The sequence below is a fragment of the Glandiceps talaboti genome, chromosome 10 (assembly GCF_964340395.1).
Source record: "Glandiceps talaboti chromosome 10, keGlaTala1.1, whole genome shotgun sequence".
Taxonomy (NCBI): domain Eukaryota; kingdom Metazoa; phylum Hemichordata; class Enteropneusta; family Spengelidae; genus Glandiceps; species Glandiceps talaboti.
The window spans coordinates 11,398,879-11,416,523 of record NC_135558.1 but is presented as its reverse complement, the minus strand read 5'-3'; the positions used below and the strand labels follow the sequence as shown (position 1 = coordinate 11,416,523).

At 35.0% G+C, this 17,645-nt stretch overlaps 1 protein-coding gene across 1 annotated transcript; it reads right to left on the bottom strand.

Annotated features, from left to right (window-relative positions):
* Positions 1-1,226: 1,226 nt before the first annotated feature.
* Positions 1,227-12,337, bottom strand: LOC144440980 (radial spoke head 14 homolog). The gene is made up of 9 exons (XM_078130475.1): positions 12,142-12,337; positions 10,946-11,051; positions 10,102-10,188; positions 9,071-9,282; positions 8,451-8,599; positions 8,071-8,187; positions 7,524-7,635; positions 6,817-6,879; positions 1,227-2,114 (listed from the first exon to the last, which is right to left on the bottom strand). Exons 1-9 carry the CDS (start codon positions 12,232-12,234, stop codon positions 2,028-2,030), a joined length of 1,026 nt encoding a protein of 341 aa, XP_077986601.1. The 5' UTR covers positions 12,235-12,337; the 3' UTR covers positions 1,227-2,027.
* Positions 12,338-17,645: the final 5,308 nt, after the last annotated feature.

Genomic DNA, 17,645 nt, shown 5'->3' with positions numbered 1-17,645 from the left:
TTACCCAACAATTCTGTATTCAAATCTAGATTTATATTACATCACAACCCACCTCGATATGAATAAAATCTATCATGAAATCTTCCCTGTGATTGACTGATCTGTCTACCAACTATATATGTGTATGTCATACAGCTTCATTCTCTGTAATTGGATGCATATGCTATGAGGTTCGACTAGAGGGAAGATGTGTCAAAACATTGTAGCATATACATCCAGAGCTATGTTCACCCCAGCTGTTGATTCATTTTGCACGGCAAAAAATTGTTGGGCAAATGTTTTTAGACAACCCGCATAATGCATTCGTTTACTTCACATATAATTATCTTCATTTACTTCTTTTACACCTCATCAAACTCTCATGAAAGTATTGTGACTGATGAGAATCTTATCTTCATAGTGATTTAAAATTTTTAAATGTAAAATAAAATGAAATTTCAACCTACGTACCCTACTTTCTGAAGTCATGAGCGGCTCTGCCATCTACAGGGACCTTATATTCATATTCGTGTTTCATTGCATAATTTCCCATCGCAGATATATATCTTAAATTATTAAAAATCCCTTCTAAATTTAATGTTTCTGCATTAAACCTTCTAATGTAGGATTTACGTGGGCCATAGGCACATATTTCTATTGGATATACAAAGAAACTGACATTTTTCAACTGTTACATAATAAGTTGCTTTCACTGTGAAAAGAGCCCTAACTATCTACCCATTTAAAATATTGACTCAGTATGTTATCCCGAAATCAACCGATCCCAGCCCAGGTCTGTATGGTACGCAGTGAAGGGCGCCCTCACACATCGGTCTCTAATCATGGCAAGTTTTAGATTTTTTTTATTCATGTCATGGGTGGGGGTTATACAATTCAGTACACAAATATACATATTACTATAACTAGATGTATTACATACCAACACAATAACATAAATACAACTCTTTTTTGGGGGAAAATCTGTTTATTGTCAAAATAATATGCAAATACAGTATTTAAACAAAATGAGACCGTTTTCCACCTGTCTTCACAAAACAAGACAATGGTGTAGACATTAATTGGTTAATTTGACATATATACAATGATACCAATTCACAAAACTATATATATAAGATCAAAAATACAAGGTAAAATACATAGCCTATTTGACCTAAATATACACTTTAAAGGGGTTGACTTAAGCGGCGATCACAAGCTTTCCAGGCATTCCCCCCCCCCCCCCCCACCCACCCCCTCTTTCTTTGTTTATTAATCTTTCATATACAGACACCATTTCAGTGCATTAGCACTGTTCTCCCAATGGAACCTGTTGATAGTTCTGAAGTTTCAAAGACTTGCTAAGCGAGACACGTATCCAAACCTGCAGCAACCTTGTTTGACCATTTTTGGTACAAGTATAACAGTACATGCTTATACTGCTTTTTTTAAAATCAGACCTGGTGATAACAAGCCAGTCATTATGCAATGGTTTGAGGTAAGTAGAACATATGGACTACCACCAACCATTGTATTTCATAGTTTAGGTGATAATCTAACACTTTCTTACACATCAGTATTTGGAATTCCTTGATATATATTTATATGAAAGTAATTTAATTCATACCTCCAAACTTTGACAGTTATGAAAGAAATTTATTTTATACCTCCAATCTTGGAAGGTTTGATAATTTTATAAATACAGATAAAATTGTCGCAATCCTAGTTGTGCATTGACTCACTGAACATCAAATACATTACATACAATGTGATATGTATATACAAAGAAGAGCTGGGAAACCAACAGCAATACAGTGGGTGATTTTTATACACTGGGGAGTTAACATCCAAATGTGTGGAGGGAATTGATGTAGGATTCAAACACTGTATCGATAATATGTAAAATATCGCACAATTTTACCGAAAAAATAATCTACATGGTTTAATTTGAATTCTAGAGGAATTCCTTTCTTTTTTGTCTTCGTTATAAGTACTCCTATTTACAGTTCTTCATCATTAATTCAGGAATGTTGTTGTCATGTGAACAGTTTCTATGGTTTCCAAGTGATGACTTTGACTGCAATTTCTGCTGCTTTTTGTACAGCTTCACTTTTGTCTTCATCGATATGTTTTTGGATCTGTTATGAAAATATACATCAATTCAAAAATTAATATGGTGATCATAAATTAAGATGTTTTGTTGATGCAACAATGTATCAAAGCAGACTAACTGATTGGTTGATTGATTGAGGAATTGCTGTGATTTGTACTCAAATAATAACTGCAGTGTTTCCTCTGGGGTTCAAAATATGTTAGCCATTTGGCTAATTTGGCTCAAAATCAATTGGCAACCTCGTGTGATGAAAGCACATCTGTGCAAACATTCAGCCTCTGTTCACAAATTTAACTTCATTTTGAAATATTAATAGCCCACCAAAGCTTTCACCAGATATCCACCATAGCTTTTGTCAGAGGTGCAAAATGTTTGAAAAAGTTAAATTTATGAATATGACCTAATATGTAAATGAATTCATTCTCTCAAGTTTGTACTCTGAAGAGGTTGACGTCAGAAATAAGAAATTAACATCTAAATGATATTTTCAGTTACAAGCCAATCAATAATTATGCGATTTATGTAAATCAAATAAATTTATCAACCAATCAGCATGTTTGCTTTTTTTAAAAACAATTCGTAAACCAATCAGCAGGCATTCTTTACTAGACCCTTACACATGTCAAGAATATGTATTATTTTGTCCAATCAGCACGCTTTTCAAAAAAGCAGCAACACCTGTGTTGGCAGCATGCAAATCTGTCAAGTCAATATGCAATATTCAAATTATGATAGACGTGATGTTGCAAAATATACATTTCTATGGTTCGGACACACAAGTTGAATTTGGCTAATATTGTATGAACTTAGACTACATTTTCACAAAAGTTTGCATCCTTGCTTTGACTTCAAGCAGATATTTACATGGAACATATGTAGAACAGTATCCGCCCATTGAAGGTGATACAAATCAGGTTTATGTTAGGGGGTCTAACTCTATTCCTATCCCTAACCTAACTCCTTAGCATGACTACAAATTTGTGTCTATTCTACAGTCAGGCAGTCTGTTCTAAATTCTTGCCATTTGATGGGGAATTCTACCATGGAGAACTAAACTCAAACTACATGCAAACAAGCCAAATTTAACATGTCAGTTGAAACTTTAGAGGTGAGAATTCTCATGGGCAGGGAAGGTGACATCAGCAGTTTGCATTTTACTTTCTGTACGATACCATAGAGAATGGCAAAACTACTGTCGATAGTATCATTGCACATATACAAGAAACTGCTGCTCATCACTATCAGGAGGCCGTTTGATCAAAGAATATGGTCAAACCTAAGCTAAGTCTATGGGCTTCATTGCATGATGATGTGTCATCTCAACATCAAATATCTACAGAAACTTAGAATATTGCATATTTCAAGGCTAATTACTACAGCAAATACCCATACATTGCGCGCCAACAAAGCTACCAGCTAATCCCCAAACACAACGCAGCTAATTGTGCAAACACATGTTTTTACATAGTTAAAGTTTCCCTCCACTCACAAGCTAATGATGTCAAACAAATAAAGATGTCATTGTACAGGAACAGATAGATGAATATTCGATCCAAAAGGACTTCAGTAATAAACAAATAAATATAATACAGCCACTTTTTATACCCATTCATTGAAGAGAATATATACAGGTATAAAACCAAATTCGAGGGTATCAATGTTAACCATCTTTACACTGTGTTATGGTTTTTACTATTTGTGTAATTAGAATATTTATCGTCCTTCAGGAGAGCAAACATTTTGACATCATCACTTCATGGGTACAAGAAATCTTTAACTTTGCCCTTCACTTATTCTGAAGAATAAGTCTAACTTGCAGAATCACTGCAAAATGGATCACAATATCCACACCCTCTCCCAAATGACAAACATTTAAATAGTAAAACATGATGAAATTATCAACCTTATCACCTCAAAGAGTCAAAGAAGTACAGAAATTGATGTGTGTATTGCAAGCCTGGGGTGTGTGACATAGTGAAGTTAGACCTGTATTTTAAAGTGAAGTTATCAGAGGTGATATGGTAAGTTACACACACAGACAAACAGACGGACGGACGGAAAATTTACCTGTGGCACCTTGTTTAGACAGTATGTACATTAATCAGACACAATGCAATTTTGCAATGAACGGGAGTTAATATGAAAAATAGTAACATGAAAAATGGTGGTTAACATTAAACATTCAATAGAGATGAAAGAGAGATTAAGAAAAAGAAAGACATGGAAAAAAAAGCATGCAGAAAACGTACAATGACACACAAACACATCAGTAACTCAAGTAGAAAATTCACGCAACTCTTCAGCACATGCATGAGTATAAGGTGAAAATAGATAGATATTAGAATACAGGGGATATATGTGTGTAAACCAAATATTATAACATACATTATACCATGCACAAGCCAAGTTTAACAAAAAATATGGAATTTATACTCTGGTCATTGTCATGGCAACGCATGTCTACTTAACTGAGTCAAAACGTTCAAAATTACCATTAGTTTCCCCGATTTTTCTTTGATATCACTGGTATAATATTATGTTATTTTCCAAAAATTTTCTTCATTCAGCTGGATAATACTCATGACCTCAGAGTTGTCAATACAAGTCGCTAGACAAACAGTGACAAAGGCCCCTTTATAGGTCACTTGTGTTTTCCTTGGCTGAACGAAGAAAAAGTATTATTTTCACATAAATGTGAGTTTTAGATTCTTCACATATAGGTATTAAGCTCTATATAATACTTTACATATTACTGTACGTACATTTTATAAATACACTGTTATGTAGTAGCTTGGTTGTTCTGTTTTGCAGCATGTTGTCATGCAAACAACTACACACTTAATTTGGTAAAAAAAATATCCCCACATGTTTTAATTTCCAATGTTTTATATATTATAGAATTCTTCTTCTATCATATTCAGAACACACATAATTGTGAATTGGGGAAGATTTAGAAAAAGTTGTTGCCACATCCATGCATTCATATAAATTAACACTTTGTAGCATGCATTACTAAACAAAGAAAAACAAACTGTTTTTAATTTGTATTTCTAAAAAAAAAAATTTCTGAGATACCACCTAGGATCAAGGTGATTTCTATTTTGAAAAATGTGTAATATAAACTACTTCAGAGTAATAATTGCATAACTGAACTACTCAAGTCAAACATCATATATTAAATAATTCTTACAACTTTATGACTTTGAAAAAGAAGATGAACTTGACATTAAATATTCTATATTTCAATCAGGATCATCACATTAGAAAGTATTCCACCTAGCAACCATTTTCTTACTCTTATCATCATGGTGTACATAGATTTTTTAAAAGTTTTCAGCTCTTTGAGTGTGTCACATGGACAAAGTTAATTATACCATGCATGATCCATTTAGAACAAAAAATATGGAAAATATACGTGGGTCGTTCTACATCACGACAACACGCGCCTATGTCACTGGTTCTGCTGTGTTCCAAATATGAGTCAAAACGTTCAAAATTGCCATTACTTTCCCTAATTTTACTTTGATATTACTGGCTCTGGTGTAATTATGTTATTCGCCAATATTTTTTCTTCATTCAGCTGGAAAATACTCGTGACCTAAGGGTTGTCACTTCTCATCTATCAACAAGTAGTGCCAAAGACCCCTTAGGTCATGAGTAGTTTCCTTGGCTGAAGGAAGAAAAATATTGGGGTATAACATCTCATTATCCAACCTCTACATAGCCATGAATGCCCTTTACAATGAATATACATAAAGATCAGTTTGATTTCATTTCTGGTTGGTGACCCCAAAATGTGGAGTGCTTGCCTATTTGTGAAGATTGAGGTTCTCATAATGCAAAACTTAAAATTTTTCATTTTAGTTGTTTAAATGTGTGTGGGTTTAGAAACGTTAGATCTAAAAGACAGCTTATATGTACATTATTTCTCCGTTTAATTTTGTGCAAGAATCTCTGTGCCCTCCATTGAAAAAACACATTTTTGTTGTTGTTGTTGTTGTGTGTCCAAATGATGAGAAATTTGATTTCATTGTAAGTCACCATATAGGCTAAGGGATAAGGGAATACCAAAGTTTGGTATGTTATGTTTAGAAATAGTGCTATGTTGAAATGTTTTGCTGCTGACAGTGCACTCATGCTACATAGGTCGCGGTCACATCTGTTTTTCAGTTGTAATTGATCACATTTGTGATAGCCTGTGCTGTGGTAAGTGATCCAGTTAAAGTACTTTTGGAAGACTAAGTTGACTGCCTGACTGTCGTCGCAATATTGCTCAAGATTATTTCGTGTTTAAACTCTGAATGTAACTAAAATATCTCTACATATAAGGTATATATTTTTTTATTATAAGGTATATATTTTTTTATTATAAGGTATATGTTTTTTGAAGACAGAAACTTATACAAGATCACGTACTGTATCCCACTGCACATGCTATCGCAAACGAGATCTATCATAACCACAAAGAGGAAGTGGCACTGACCTACTTACAGCCAGCGGTGGCAAAACATTTTGAAATAGCACTATTGATGGCATGCCAAATTAGAGACACACTTGTGAGACTGTAACAGAGAATGTAAAACAAACAGAAACAACATGCTAGAACAAACATATGAAATGATGGTCATTGCACAGCAATCAGTATTGTACATATACATGCTAGAGGTATGTGGTAAGTATATGTTAATGAGATGCTAAATATATGCTAATTACATGCACATACTTACCAATTCCACATGTTTTAAGAGTGCTGCCCTTCCTTGCGGTGCTTCTGATAATGTTGTTATTGCCTGTAGGAAAAGTTGATAAATGGACTTACAACACTAACTAACCATAGTTCCTTGAATTTGTGCAATACAACATGACCATCGCATGTAATGCTTTACAAAACAATGACTCCATGGCCCTTTCACATTCTGATACCAAATAAACTTGTATTTTCAAAGCTTCTTTCCAGCTTGACTAAGGGGCAAGGTCAATAGTTCAAGGTAGGATAAAAAACTAAATTCTTTCAGTTAGGCCTCAGACCCCCGCACCCCTTCTAACTAAATTGGCCAAAATTGAAAATTGTTTCAGACAGTACAACAAATTTCATATCAGTATGTAGTACTATGAATGCAAAGCCAGTATGTAGTGAGGAAACACTGTTTCTTTTGTTGAAACTTTGCTTTCTTTTAGCGGCATGCATTTACTACAGTGAAAATTCTTCCATTTTTTAATTTGACATGTTTTATAAAACATTTGTATTTAGGGGTACAAAACAGATCCAAGTAAATCAATTTTGTAAATCTACAATTTAGTTTTTTATCCTACCTTGATACAGATACAGATACAGATACAGATACAGATACAGACATTATGATCTTTATCACTTCCTCTGTTCTTGTGAGTGATAAGGAACATCCACAATGACAAATCTAAGTCTAGTACTTACTTTAAGTGCATTTAATCTGACTTCACTAGTTTCATCATTAACTAACATTACAAGATTTGATATGGCAGCGGCTTCAATGGCTTGGTATTTGCCCTGTGTGGTAATGGTTATCCTGTAAATAAAACACAACATGGAAAGTCATTATTGTTCATTCCTTAGACACCTCTTACCTCGACTCATTTAAAATTAAGGCCATGTAGAGTCAGTATTAGAAACAGTATTGTAAACCTACAATTACAAAATTACACCTTACACAAGTTCTGTGGTTTGTTCTAAATAATTTCCCTACACAAGGCTTATAGTTATATATCAAACTTGTATCATACATACATACATATGTATGTACGTATGTACATGCATACATACATACATACATACATACATTGTACATATATACATACATACATACATACATACATACATTGTACATACATACGTATATATACATACATACATACATACACACACACACACACACAGGTGACACACATACATATACCCATGATGAAAAAAAACAAGACACAATATTGTATCAATGTACACTTACGTCATTATTGCCCCTGCAGCCTTACAACGTACATCTGCCTCTTCATCTTTGAGTAAACCAACCAATGGTGGCAAAGCATTTACTTCACATGCTCTCTTTTTACCTTCAAGTGGTACACTATTCAAGAAATAACATTAAACCTAGTAATTAGTTAAACACAAAATTATACTACACTGACATTGTTTGTCAAATTCATAGTGTGTGGTGGGGGTCATATGTACTGGGTGAAATTCAACACCAAAATCATAATTAAAGTCCTTCTATCATAGAGGAACTGTGAGACAATCAATATGTACCTCTTTATCATCATAATTCTAAAAAAAAAAATAAAAAAACTCTACAAAACTATTGTAGTTATCAAATGGTGCGTCACTTCTTACCTAAGATCCATGATATCTCTAGCTGCTTTAGCTCGAATCACTTTAGATTCGTGTTTTAATAAATCTGTAAATACTTCCATGGCCCCTGATTGTAACGCCTGTAACTGTTCAACTCTCATACAGAAGTGAAGTGTATCTAGTATGTATTCCTGTAAAATAACAAGATGATGAAATTGTAAATATGGTGATGGCTCCTGATTGTAACGCCTGTAACTGTTTTAGTCTCATACAGAAGTGAAATGTGTCTAGTATGTATGTATTCCTGTATTAAAAACTGCAAGGTAAAATCTAGCATTGGTTGTAACAAGGCTTTCTCAAACCCAATGTTTTAAAGTCCTAGGTTCTCATATTTAAATTAGTGTAACTGTGTTATCGTATCAGTGGAGACTGGAGCCAATCAGAATAATACAGACGCTTTGCTCTGGATCAACGTTTTCTATACCTCTGCCAGACAGCTGTTTATTATTCTCTTGGTCACTCAAGTTTTAAACTTAAACCGACATGGGCCTTTAACTGCATTTGACGCATGGAAGAAATTATGGAAACCTACGCAACATATTTGCAGTTTTGTTGACAATTTGTAACATCATATAAAATCTTAAAAATAAATAACTATTCACCTTTATTTCTTCTAGTTCTGTCCTAAGTTTGTTGACTAGTTTTGGGATAAGTCCTGCCTCTACCACACCGGCAGCACCCAATGGCATTTCACACACCATCTCCATGGCCATATGTGTGTTCTTTCTGACAATGTCTAATTCATCATCAAAGAGTTTAGATAATGGTAGAATAATCTCAAAGTCCAAGAATGCTTCACGACCAACATTATGACCTGTCATAAAGATAAATAAAAAGTTTGTAAGTACAAAGTCAATGTAAAACAATATTTGATGAAATATTTGTAAATGAACCCTTTGAAAACTTAGCATAGGTATATTTATCAGAGTATATAATTATATCCTAAGTCACACTGCTGGTAAGGTAGAATAGGAGTCAAATGTTCAATACTTGGTTTTCTGGGTCCAAGATGTATTGCATGATATGACATCACTTTTGTGATTATATTTTGTTTAGTTTTGTCTTTATCACAATTGAAAGACATTTTTATCATTAAATTTTGGAAAGAAATATTGACCTCTTTAATTGTGTGTGATTTGATAGAACAAATTAATGCCATTAGTGACAGAAACAGTTTAAGGGTATATTCAGGGGACAGGACCCCCCATCCCCTCCCTCCTCCCCCTACAGCTAGGTCAATTGCTACATGAATCATTTCATGTCTCACATTTGCTATATATGGCCTATGACATACATACATTTCCATCACAGATTAACAGATTAAAATTCTAACAAAGTCGAACATTTCTAAATTCAGAAAAGTTCATAAAAATGTGTGCTTTTGGACAAACTACTCATGAGGGTGGTCAAGCTGAAAGTGTCAGACGCTTAGCAACACTATTGTTCTGAATATCATTGCACATGGCCACGGTGAAAGCTTGACTGCGATCACATGTTTGACAACGATTGTTGCTAGGCATAGTTGCATATTTCACAAGATCTCCAACAAGACTTATTGAGAACTAAATAGTTTGGTCATACTTCATTGCTGGAACCCAATACCATAATACTGTACAATAAGTACTATACTTACCAGCTAAAATGTAAAGTACTTCTGTTGTCTTCTGTCTGACTGTGCCATCTTTATCTGGTAGTAATGCCTTTAGACTTTCAGCAACACCTAGTGGAAGAAATGAAAATTTATCTCTATTTCATAGATTAACTCAATTCTTGACTTCAGAGCATCTGCTAGACAGAAAAATACATCACTGGGAGCATCCTTATCATCCCCTGTGTAGAAAAGGGATGAGAAGAGCGCCCTCAACAGCTGATCTTTCAATCTAGGCATCTGCATGGGTGTAAAAATTTGGATGTTGATATGTTTGTTATTTCTCATACCACTGTTTAGTGGTCTGAGGTTATTTCACATACAAGTTTATAAACCAATGGCAATTGTTAGCATCATGAAATGTGAGAAGAGTATTCTGTGAACATTGTTGCAGAAAAATAATTGCAAAATTTAGATCAAGGATCTGTTTCAGCGCAGTTGTATTTGTTTTCATTGTTATTCTGGCCCTGTATAAACATAAAGGCAACAACTGTGCTGTCACTACATGGTTGAGAAATGAATGCTAACTATGCATGCAAAGACTGCTCTGTGTCAACACCTCAAATGTCGATTTGGCTTGTCATTTGACACTCACACTCATATCTATATGTATACAAGTATAGAACTGTAGTAACATGCATAACATTTAGTGAAAAAAACTATTTAAAAAAAAATATCAAAAATATCAAACCAAATTTTGAACCAAACTTTCATCATATCAAAGACCACTGGTAAAGTGTGAACTGACTGGGTGTATGGACAACCTCAGAGACAACTGACCCAGCTTACTGACTTTATTATATGTTTCAATTGTTTTTTATTAACTTACCAACTCTAAGGGATTCTGCTATATGTTCAGGGTCATGGAGATAATCACACAGTGTTCTCAATGCTCTCTGCCTTGTAATCAGTTCTTCATCTTTTAATTCACGATTCTGTAAACAAAAACACCATAATGTTTGAAATGATTAAATCAAAATAAATCAGTGAATGCAATGAAACAAAAGATTCAGCAATGCTGAGAGAACCCAAACTTTTTACTAGGTTAAAATTACAGCGGTGCCTTACAGAATTTTTTAGTCACTGTACACATTTATTCTCAACTATTATTAGACCTACAGGAAAAAATAAAATAAAACAAGATTACCCCCCTCTCTCTCTCCACACACACACACACACACTTGTGAGTTGCTGACTGCAGTAACAGTAGTGGTTTCGCTCCATTGCTCTCGATACTCCGCTTTGTTTTTTTCTTTGTAAACTCCATAAGAGAATAAACGAGTAAAACGACGAAAAATGTTGAATCACACAAAATAGAGTATATAAAAATAAGAATAAAAAAGTATTGTAAATAATAACAAAGCTACAATCAGTACTACAAGTTAAATCAATAAACAGACAGTATTTATTTTGTAGTACAGCTACTGAGTTGCTAATATGAAGTGGTAGCCTACCCCCTGATCACTGACACCTCCTGGATGTATTAGAAGAATATCCATGGTCACATCAACTGACCGTTACTCTAAATCTAATCACGGATGTAATACATCCATGATCCAATGAAGTACTGGCTCATGTGATATAGTAATAAATAATAACACTTTCCAAACAGAGAAAAACTGTCTTTACGCTAAACCTAATCCTGCCAGTTGGCTAGTATTACTGTAGTGTCTCTGTTCTGCCGGTTCTCAGATACAGTAGTTGGAGTAGCAAGTACATTTTTAAACAGTGCGTCCGACTACATTAATACATGATACTGCTATTCTAAACCAGGTTGAGGTAAACCATTGATATCATATACATAGTGTCCACGAAGTAACGATGGTGTATTAACACTGTTTCTACGTGTAAATCTATGGTTACACGTATACATTTGTAACATTTGAATTAGCAATTTTGTGGAATTTGGAAAATACTTCAACAGAGAGAAGTTACCAAAGTGATTTAAAACCACAATACGTTTCAAACATTGAGATATCACGCTTGCATTTGACAATGGTGTTGTTTACAGTCGGTCACACTCACCAGTCGGGGAAGTGCACGATCGCCGTACGCCAGTGGCGCCTTGGTTACGTCAATATCTGGTGGTAGATGTGCTGAAATACGGGTTGTAGTCATCTTAGGCTTTTCAAAAATGGTATTTTCTTTCTGAAATCCCTGCTTATTCACACGAGCAAATTGACGAGGTTACCGCTTGCTTGTGATTGTTGCTAAGGCGAAGTTTACCCATAATGCAATGTAATATCAATCGTATTATTTTTGGTATCGCGCTACGTAATTTTGCAGGTAAGTCACACTAGATAAATCAATATTTAAAATATTTTATTTTTAAATGTAAAATCTTAGATATAATTGTATTAAAATTAGAATGGTCAGTGAATGAGATCATCTAATACTATTTTCCAACCTCACCAGAATGAACTGCTTTGAGCTGAAAATGTAGCACTTCATGACGTCAGAGGGGTATTCCACGGGATTCCCTTTACTTCGCTGTATGGCTTGCCTGCATATCCGCGAGCTCATCTCAAGGCTTGATACAGCTATTTTACTCGTTTAATCAATTTTGAAATGTGTAATAGTCAGATTATTCACAACGAGATTCACAATCACAGTTGGTCATGATTTGATCCTCAAACTATACAATAGCTCTGGAAAAAAATATGCGTTCCGAGAACGCCACACACATTAATTTTGTTTCCCCTAGATACGTATCACAATCTTTCTATCAGAATACAATAAAATGTTGATAGTATCGATAATATTGTCTTATCTAGCCAACTTTATATGAAAGGGGTAAAATTACAATTGTTTCTGTGAGCGCGCAAGTTCACTCACCGCGAAGTCTCTTCTTTCGCGGTGAGTGAACTTCCGCGATCACAGAAGCAAGTATAATTTTTACCCCTTTCATATAAAGTTGGCTAAATACGTCTATATTATCGATATTATCAACATTTTATTGTATTCTGAGACATATCTTGGGTAACAAGTGCCTGTGGCCTACGCCACTGCTAGCTAGCTGCAATAATTGTAGCACTGGTTTTTGATTTTTCTGTTTTCTTTTTCTCTATTTTTGAGCTTTTTTTTGTTCCGGAGTTAGTTCAAGCTCAAAACGAACGTCATAAAACCAGAAAAAACCCAACTCAGAATCAAAACTAACGCTACAATTATTGCAGCTACGCCACTGCCCCTTGGTGAACTGAATAACAATAGTTTTAGTTTGGTTTGATTCACTATTATTATTATTATTATTTAAACTTTATTACAGACCCATGGTCCAGAGAAGAACAAAAATATACCACAAGACAGCATAATTTTTACATAACAGACAAATACAAACAGAAAATATTACAACAGGTATTATTTTAAAAGAAAAAAAAATCAATGTAAAATCTTCAACCAGTGGGCCTGAAGCCCACAGAACCGTACATCACAAGTAATAACACGATTAATCAGAACATTTTGGCTGTCAAAAAGACGTAGCATAAACCTAAATGCCGCCTTTCTTCTCAAAACAGAGAGAGAATTAACTGAATTGGAGACAAACGTATTAGATGCACTGGCAGAACTTGGAAGTCCTATCAGTCTCCGGAACGCATTGTTGTGACAGACAATTATATTTTGCATACTACTTACATTGAAATCACACCATAAATGGTTTCCGTAAATGTTATTGCAAAACGCTGTGAGGAGACGCAGTTTCACCGATATAGTACATGCAGAAAACTTTCTCAATAAAAAGTTGGCTCTACCACAAAGTGCTCTACGCTGTTTCAAAATATCCTGATTGTCTTTCAGGTCATCAGTAAAAACATGTCCCAAGTAATTAAAACTTGATACGAATTCGAGAAGATTCCCACAAAGGTTGATTGGGGGAATGACAGACAGTTTTGTGGATGCCTTAAAGTGTACACATTTAGATTTTCTAGCATTATAAATGATATCATGATCATCAGCATATTGTTCACAGAGATGAATAAGTTTTCTGAGGCCTTTGATAGATGGAGAGATGAGACACATATCGTCCGCATATGACAAGTTATTAATTGCAATTCCACCCACTTCACAACCAACCCTGGCACGAGACAGTGACCTGTTAAGAGAATCAACATAAACATTGAAAAGAAATGGGGATAAGATTCCCCCTTGTCGAACTCCATTAGATACGTTAAAAGACATGGAAAGAGAATTTGACCAACGAGTACAAAACTTTTGTATTACAAACCAATTTGAAAGTAGCCGAACAATATAGGTCGGCACTGATCTGTCAATCATTTTCTTTAAGAGAGTCCAGTGATTCACTCTATCGAACGCCTTTTCAGCGTCAAGGAAACATACGAAAACTGGGCTGCCATTCGACTTATAATACCTGATTGTCTCTTTAAGTAGAAATATACACATATCAGTGCCATGAGCTTTCTTAAAACCAAACTATACCAGTTAATACATTCATGTATTCTACGGGTACAGTCATAAACTATTTTATCGTCAGCGATGAAAACACAAAATACTTAGTATGATACTGTATAGATTTTTCACTTGAAACAAATCTAAAAACAAAACAAAACAAAAAACTAGTTCTATAACAATGTCGCCCCATCTGACTTTGTGAGGGCACATCGGATATGCAACCGGTGAGGGCGCTGTCATGAGGACAATGTTTTTCATTTTTCATAACATTTTTAATTAAAATTATTTGAGTTTTTTCGATACAAGCTCTGAAATATAAAATAATGTATCTGTGTCATGCCTCAATATATTTCCGTGTTTTCTCGCCTGTTTAATACTTCGTTTTCGCAACTACCTCACTCGTGTACGTAACAATCTCACAAAATAAATAAAATGAAAACACATAATATGCTAAAAAGATTTTTTATTTGAACAATACAAGACAAAAAATGGTGGTTCTATAAATACTGATGCCGCCATCTGACTTTGTAAGGGTACATCGATATGTATATGCGATTCCTATTATTGTCTTAAAACAAAGTCAGCATCAAAGTTTCAAACTGTGGCGCGCCCTCAATCTGATTCGGCGCGTTAAAAACAAAAGTATTCCATACCGTAAACTGCCACAGTCTGGTCATACCTACGCACATTCCTCAAAATCTCGGTTATCCAGTCTCACCGTTGATGGCTCACTTCATGGCTGAGTATTCCGAGAGCATGCTAATATAAAATTGTGTCGGCCCAAGTCTGACTACTCTATCCAAACATGCAATACCAACCACCGAAAAATCACGAGATACCTTGAGAAATATCGATGCAATAACAGCTTTTACAATTGAGATGTCTTGATCTTCAAAAACATAAAAATAGTTGTTGAAATTTGCTAGTAAATATAGATATGGATCTGAACGACAATTTTGTCATTTGGCTAAATTTTTGACACGTTGTCTATATACACATATTGATGAACATGATAAAATGCATCAGTATCCATCGACATTTGCATACAGAAGTGACGTATGCGATCATAGAATGTAACTGACATTGAAATGGCGAATTCAAGGATTAACATAGTTATTTACAAAAAGATTTACAACAACACATGAATACAAATCATGTAAATGTCCTGTATATATGGCACGCCCTCAACCGTTACCTGTTCTGATTATTCAACGCGGTATTCGTCATGTAAATACTAAATTAGCACTGCAAAATCAATGCACAAGTGACAAACAAAGAAAAAACAGAAAGACGAAAACGAAGTTTAGAAAACAGAACAGTCCCTGGGATAGAGGGACTGGGATAACACAAACCATTAACAATTGGAAAACGAGAATCACAATATGGTTGAATGTGACGTCATGTTGTCTATGACGTCACCTCGGTTGGCCTCAGTTTGAATATTATGTTAATTATTACAGTCTAATGATGGGAATCCTTGCAGTGTAAATTTTCCATTTTCATACGGAATTTCTAAATTGCCATCTACAAGTTTTTGAAGGAAGCATTTCTCCATGGATAATGGATGCCACTTTAATTTAGAACAACTGTAAATATCTCGATAGTAATGGCATAGTGAAGTCGACGTAGTCGGGTACAACATTCCATATACGTCAACTTCTTTACAGATATGTAGCATTGCCTGAAGACCTAGAAATAAAATCAAGAGAAAAAAGTGAAGTCAACTTCTAAGTGGAGAAAAAAACCATAGGAGAGTCCTTAAAGCACACAAGCTGAGTTTTTTGGGATGTATTTTTTTCTGCATATTAAAAGGTACTCACAGTATGCTAGTTACTGATGTACACTTAACCATCACTTGCAATTGACTGAACTCAAACCTGGTATTAGAATATAACTTATGAACGATCCGATGACGTAATTTATCATACGCATAAAAAATATACAGGCACTCGCACTACTGTGCATTCATCAATTCCAACAATACCAGAACACAAATTGTAATGTGATAGAAAGCATGCATCGATATTAGCATAATATACCTAGTCTCGGTTACCCAGACTGTCACCGCTGGGAGCTCTTCCACAAGACCACCCAAACGAGACGTATTTTCACTTGAGTAAAATGCTTACAAACACAGCTGGTGTCACTTTAATGAAAGATTTACACATTTGAATGTACATTGCATTGAATAGATATGATCAATGTGAGGCTACCAACAAAGTGTAAAACTATTTCAGATTTTGAAATGTTACGATACAACTTAGAAGAAACATGGAAATGACAATGTGAAGTTGGAATAGACTGAAATATCAGCCGTTGTGGGCGCACTTCCCATCTCTTTCCACAATGGGAGGGACTGGATAACAAGGACACTGCATCGTACTCCCGCACCAGGCGATGTATTGTAGTCTATGACGTGCAAGACGTGACATATTACACCTTGTAAACACTGTCAGACGTACAGATCATGGATATGGGATGTGCGTTAAAAGTCAATTGACGTTCAGAATACCATGCTCCGTGCGTGGGGACGTGACTCTGGGTAACGTGCAACGTGAGATATTTTACCTGCAGCGCAACCCGTGAAAACGTTTGACACTGTCACTTTACAGTACGCCATGTTACACGAGACTTGACACTTTGACAGTGACGTGCTGTGGTGAGGCGTGACAAGTGTGACTTACCGGTAATTCCAGATGATAATGGGTTAACAGACGAACTTGTACAGTAATCCTTCATAATGTCCCAAGCATTCCAGTTAGATTTAGGGTTCATCACATACATAGGTGATGTAGGATAATACGTTTGCCATTCCATGTAACCACTGAAAAATTTCTGGGCGCTTGGAACCTCATACCACTGTGGATGGTAAATCATAATATGTAAATCAATGAGACTATTTGCATAATTAATGATAATTATTTAGGCGGGTGTGCCATGAATACCAATAATATTAGTATGTATGTATGTATGTATGTATGTATGTATGTATGTATGTATGTATGTATGTATGTATGTATGCACAGATAAGCAAGGCTTCCTTGTCTGTGATGTATGTAAACCTTATATATAACCCAAAATATAATATCAGGTTCTGTCAATGAAGGGCACTGTCTGCTTTC

What these genes read in the sequence shown, in the direction of transcription:
- LOC144440980 (XM_078130475.1), bottom strand. Translation starts at nt 12,234, where the DNA reads ATGACTACAACCCGTATTTCAGCACATCTACCACCAGATATTGACGTA. An exon ending in AGTACTTTACATTTTAGCTG is followed by an intron (nt 9,283 to 10,101) that starts GTAAGTATAGTA and finishes TCTTTATGACAG; the next exon opens with GTCATAATGTTGGTCGTGAA. An exon ending in GCTGCAGGGGCAATAATGAC is followed by an intron (nt 7,636 to 8,070) that starts GTAAGTGTACAT and finishes TTTTATTTACAG; the next exon opens with GATAACCATTACCACACAGG.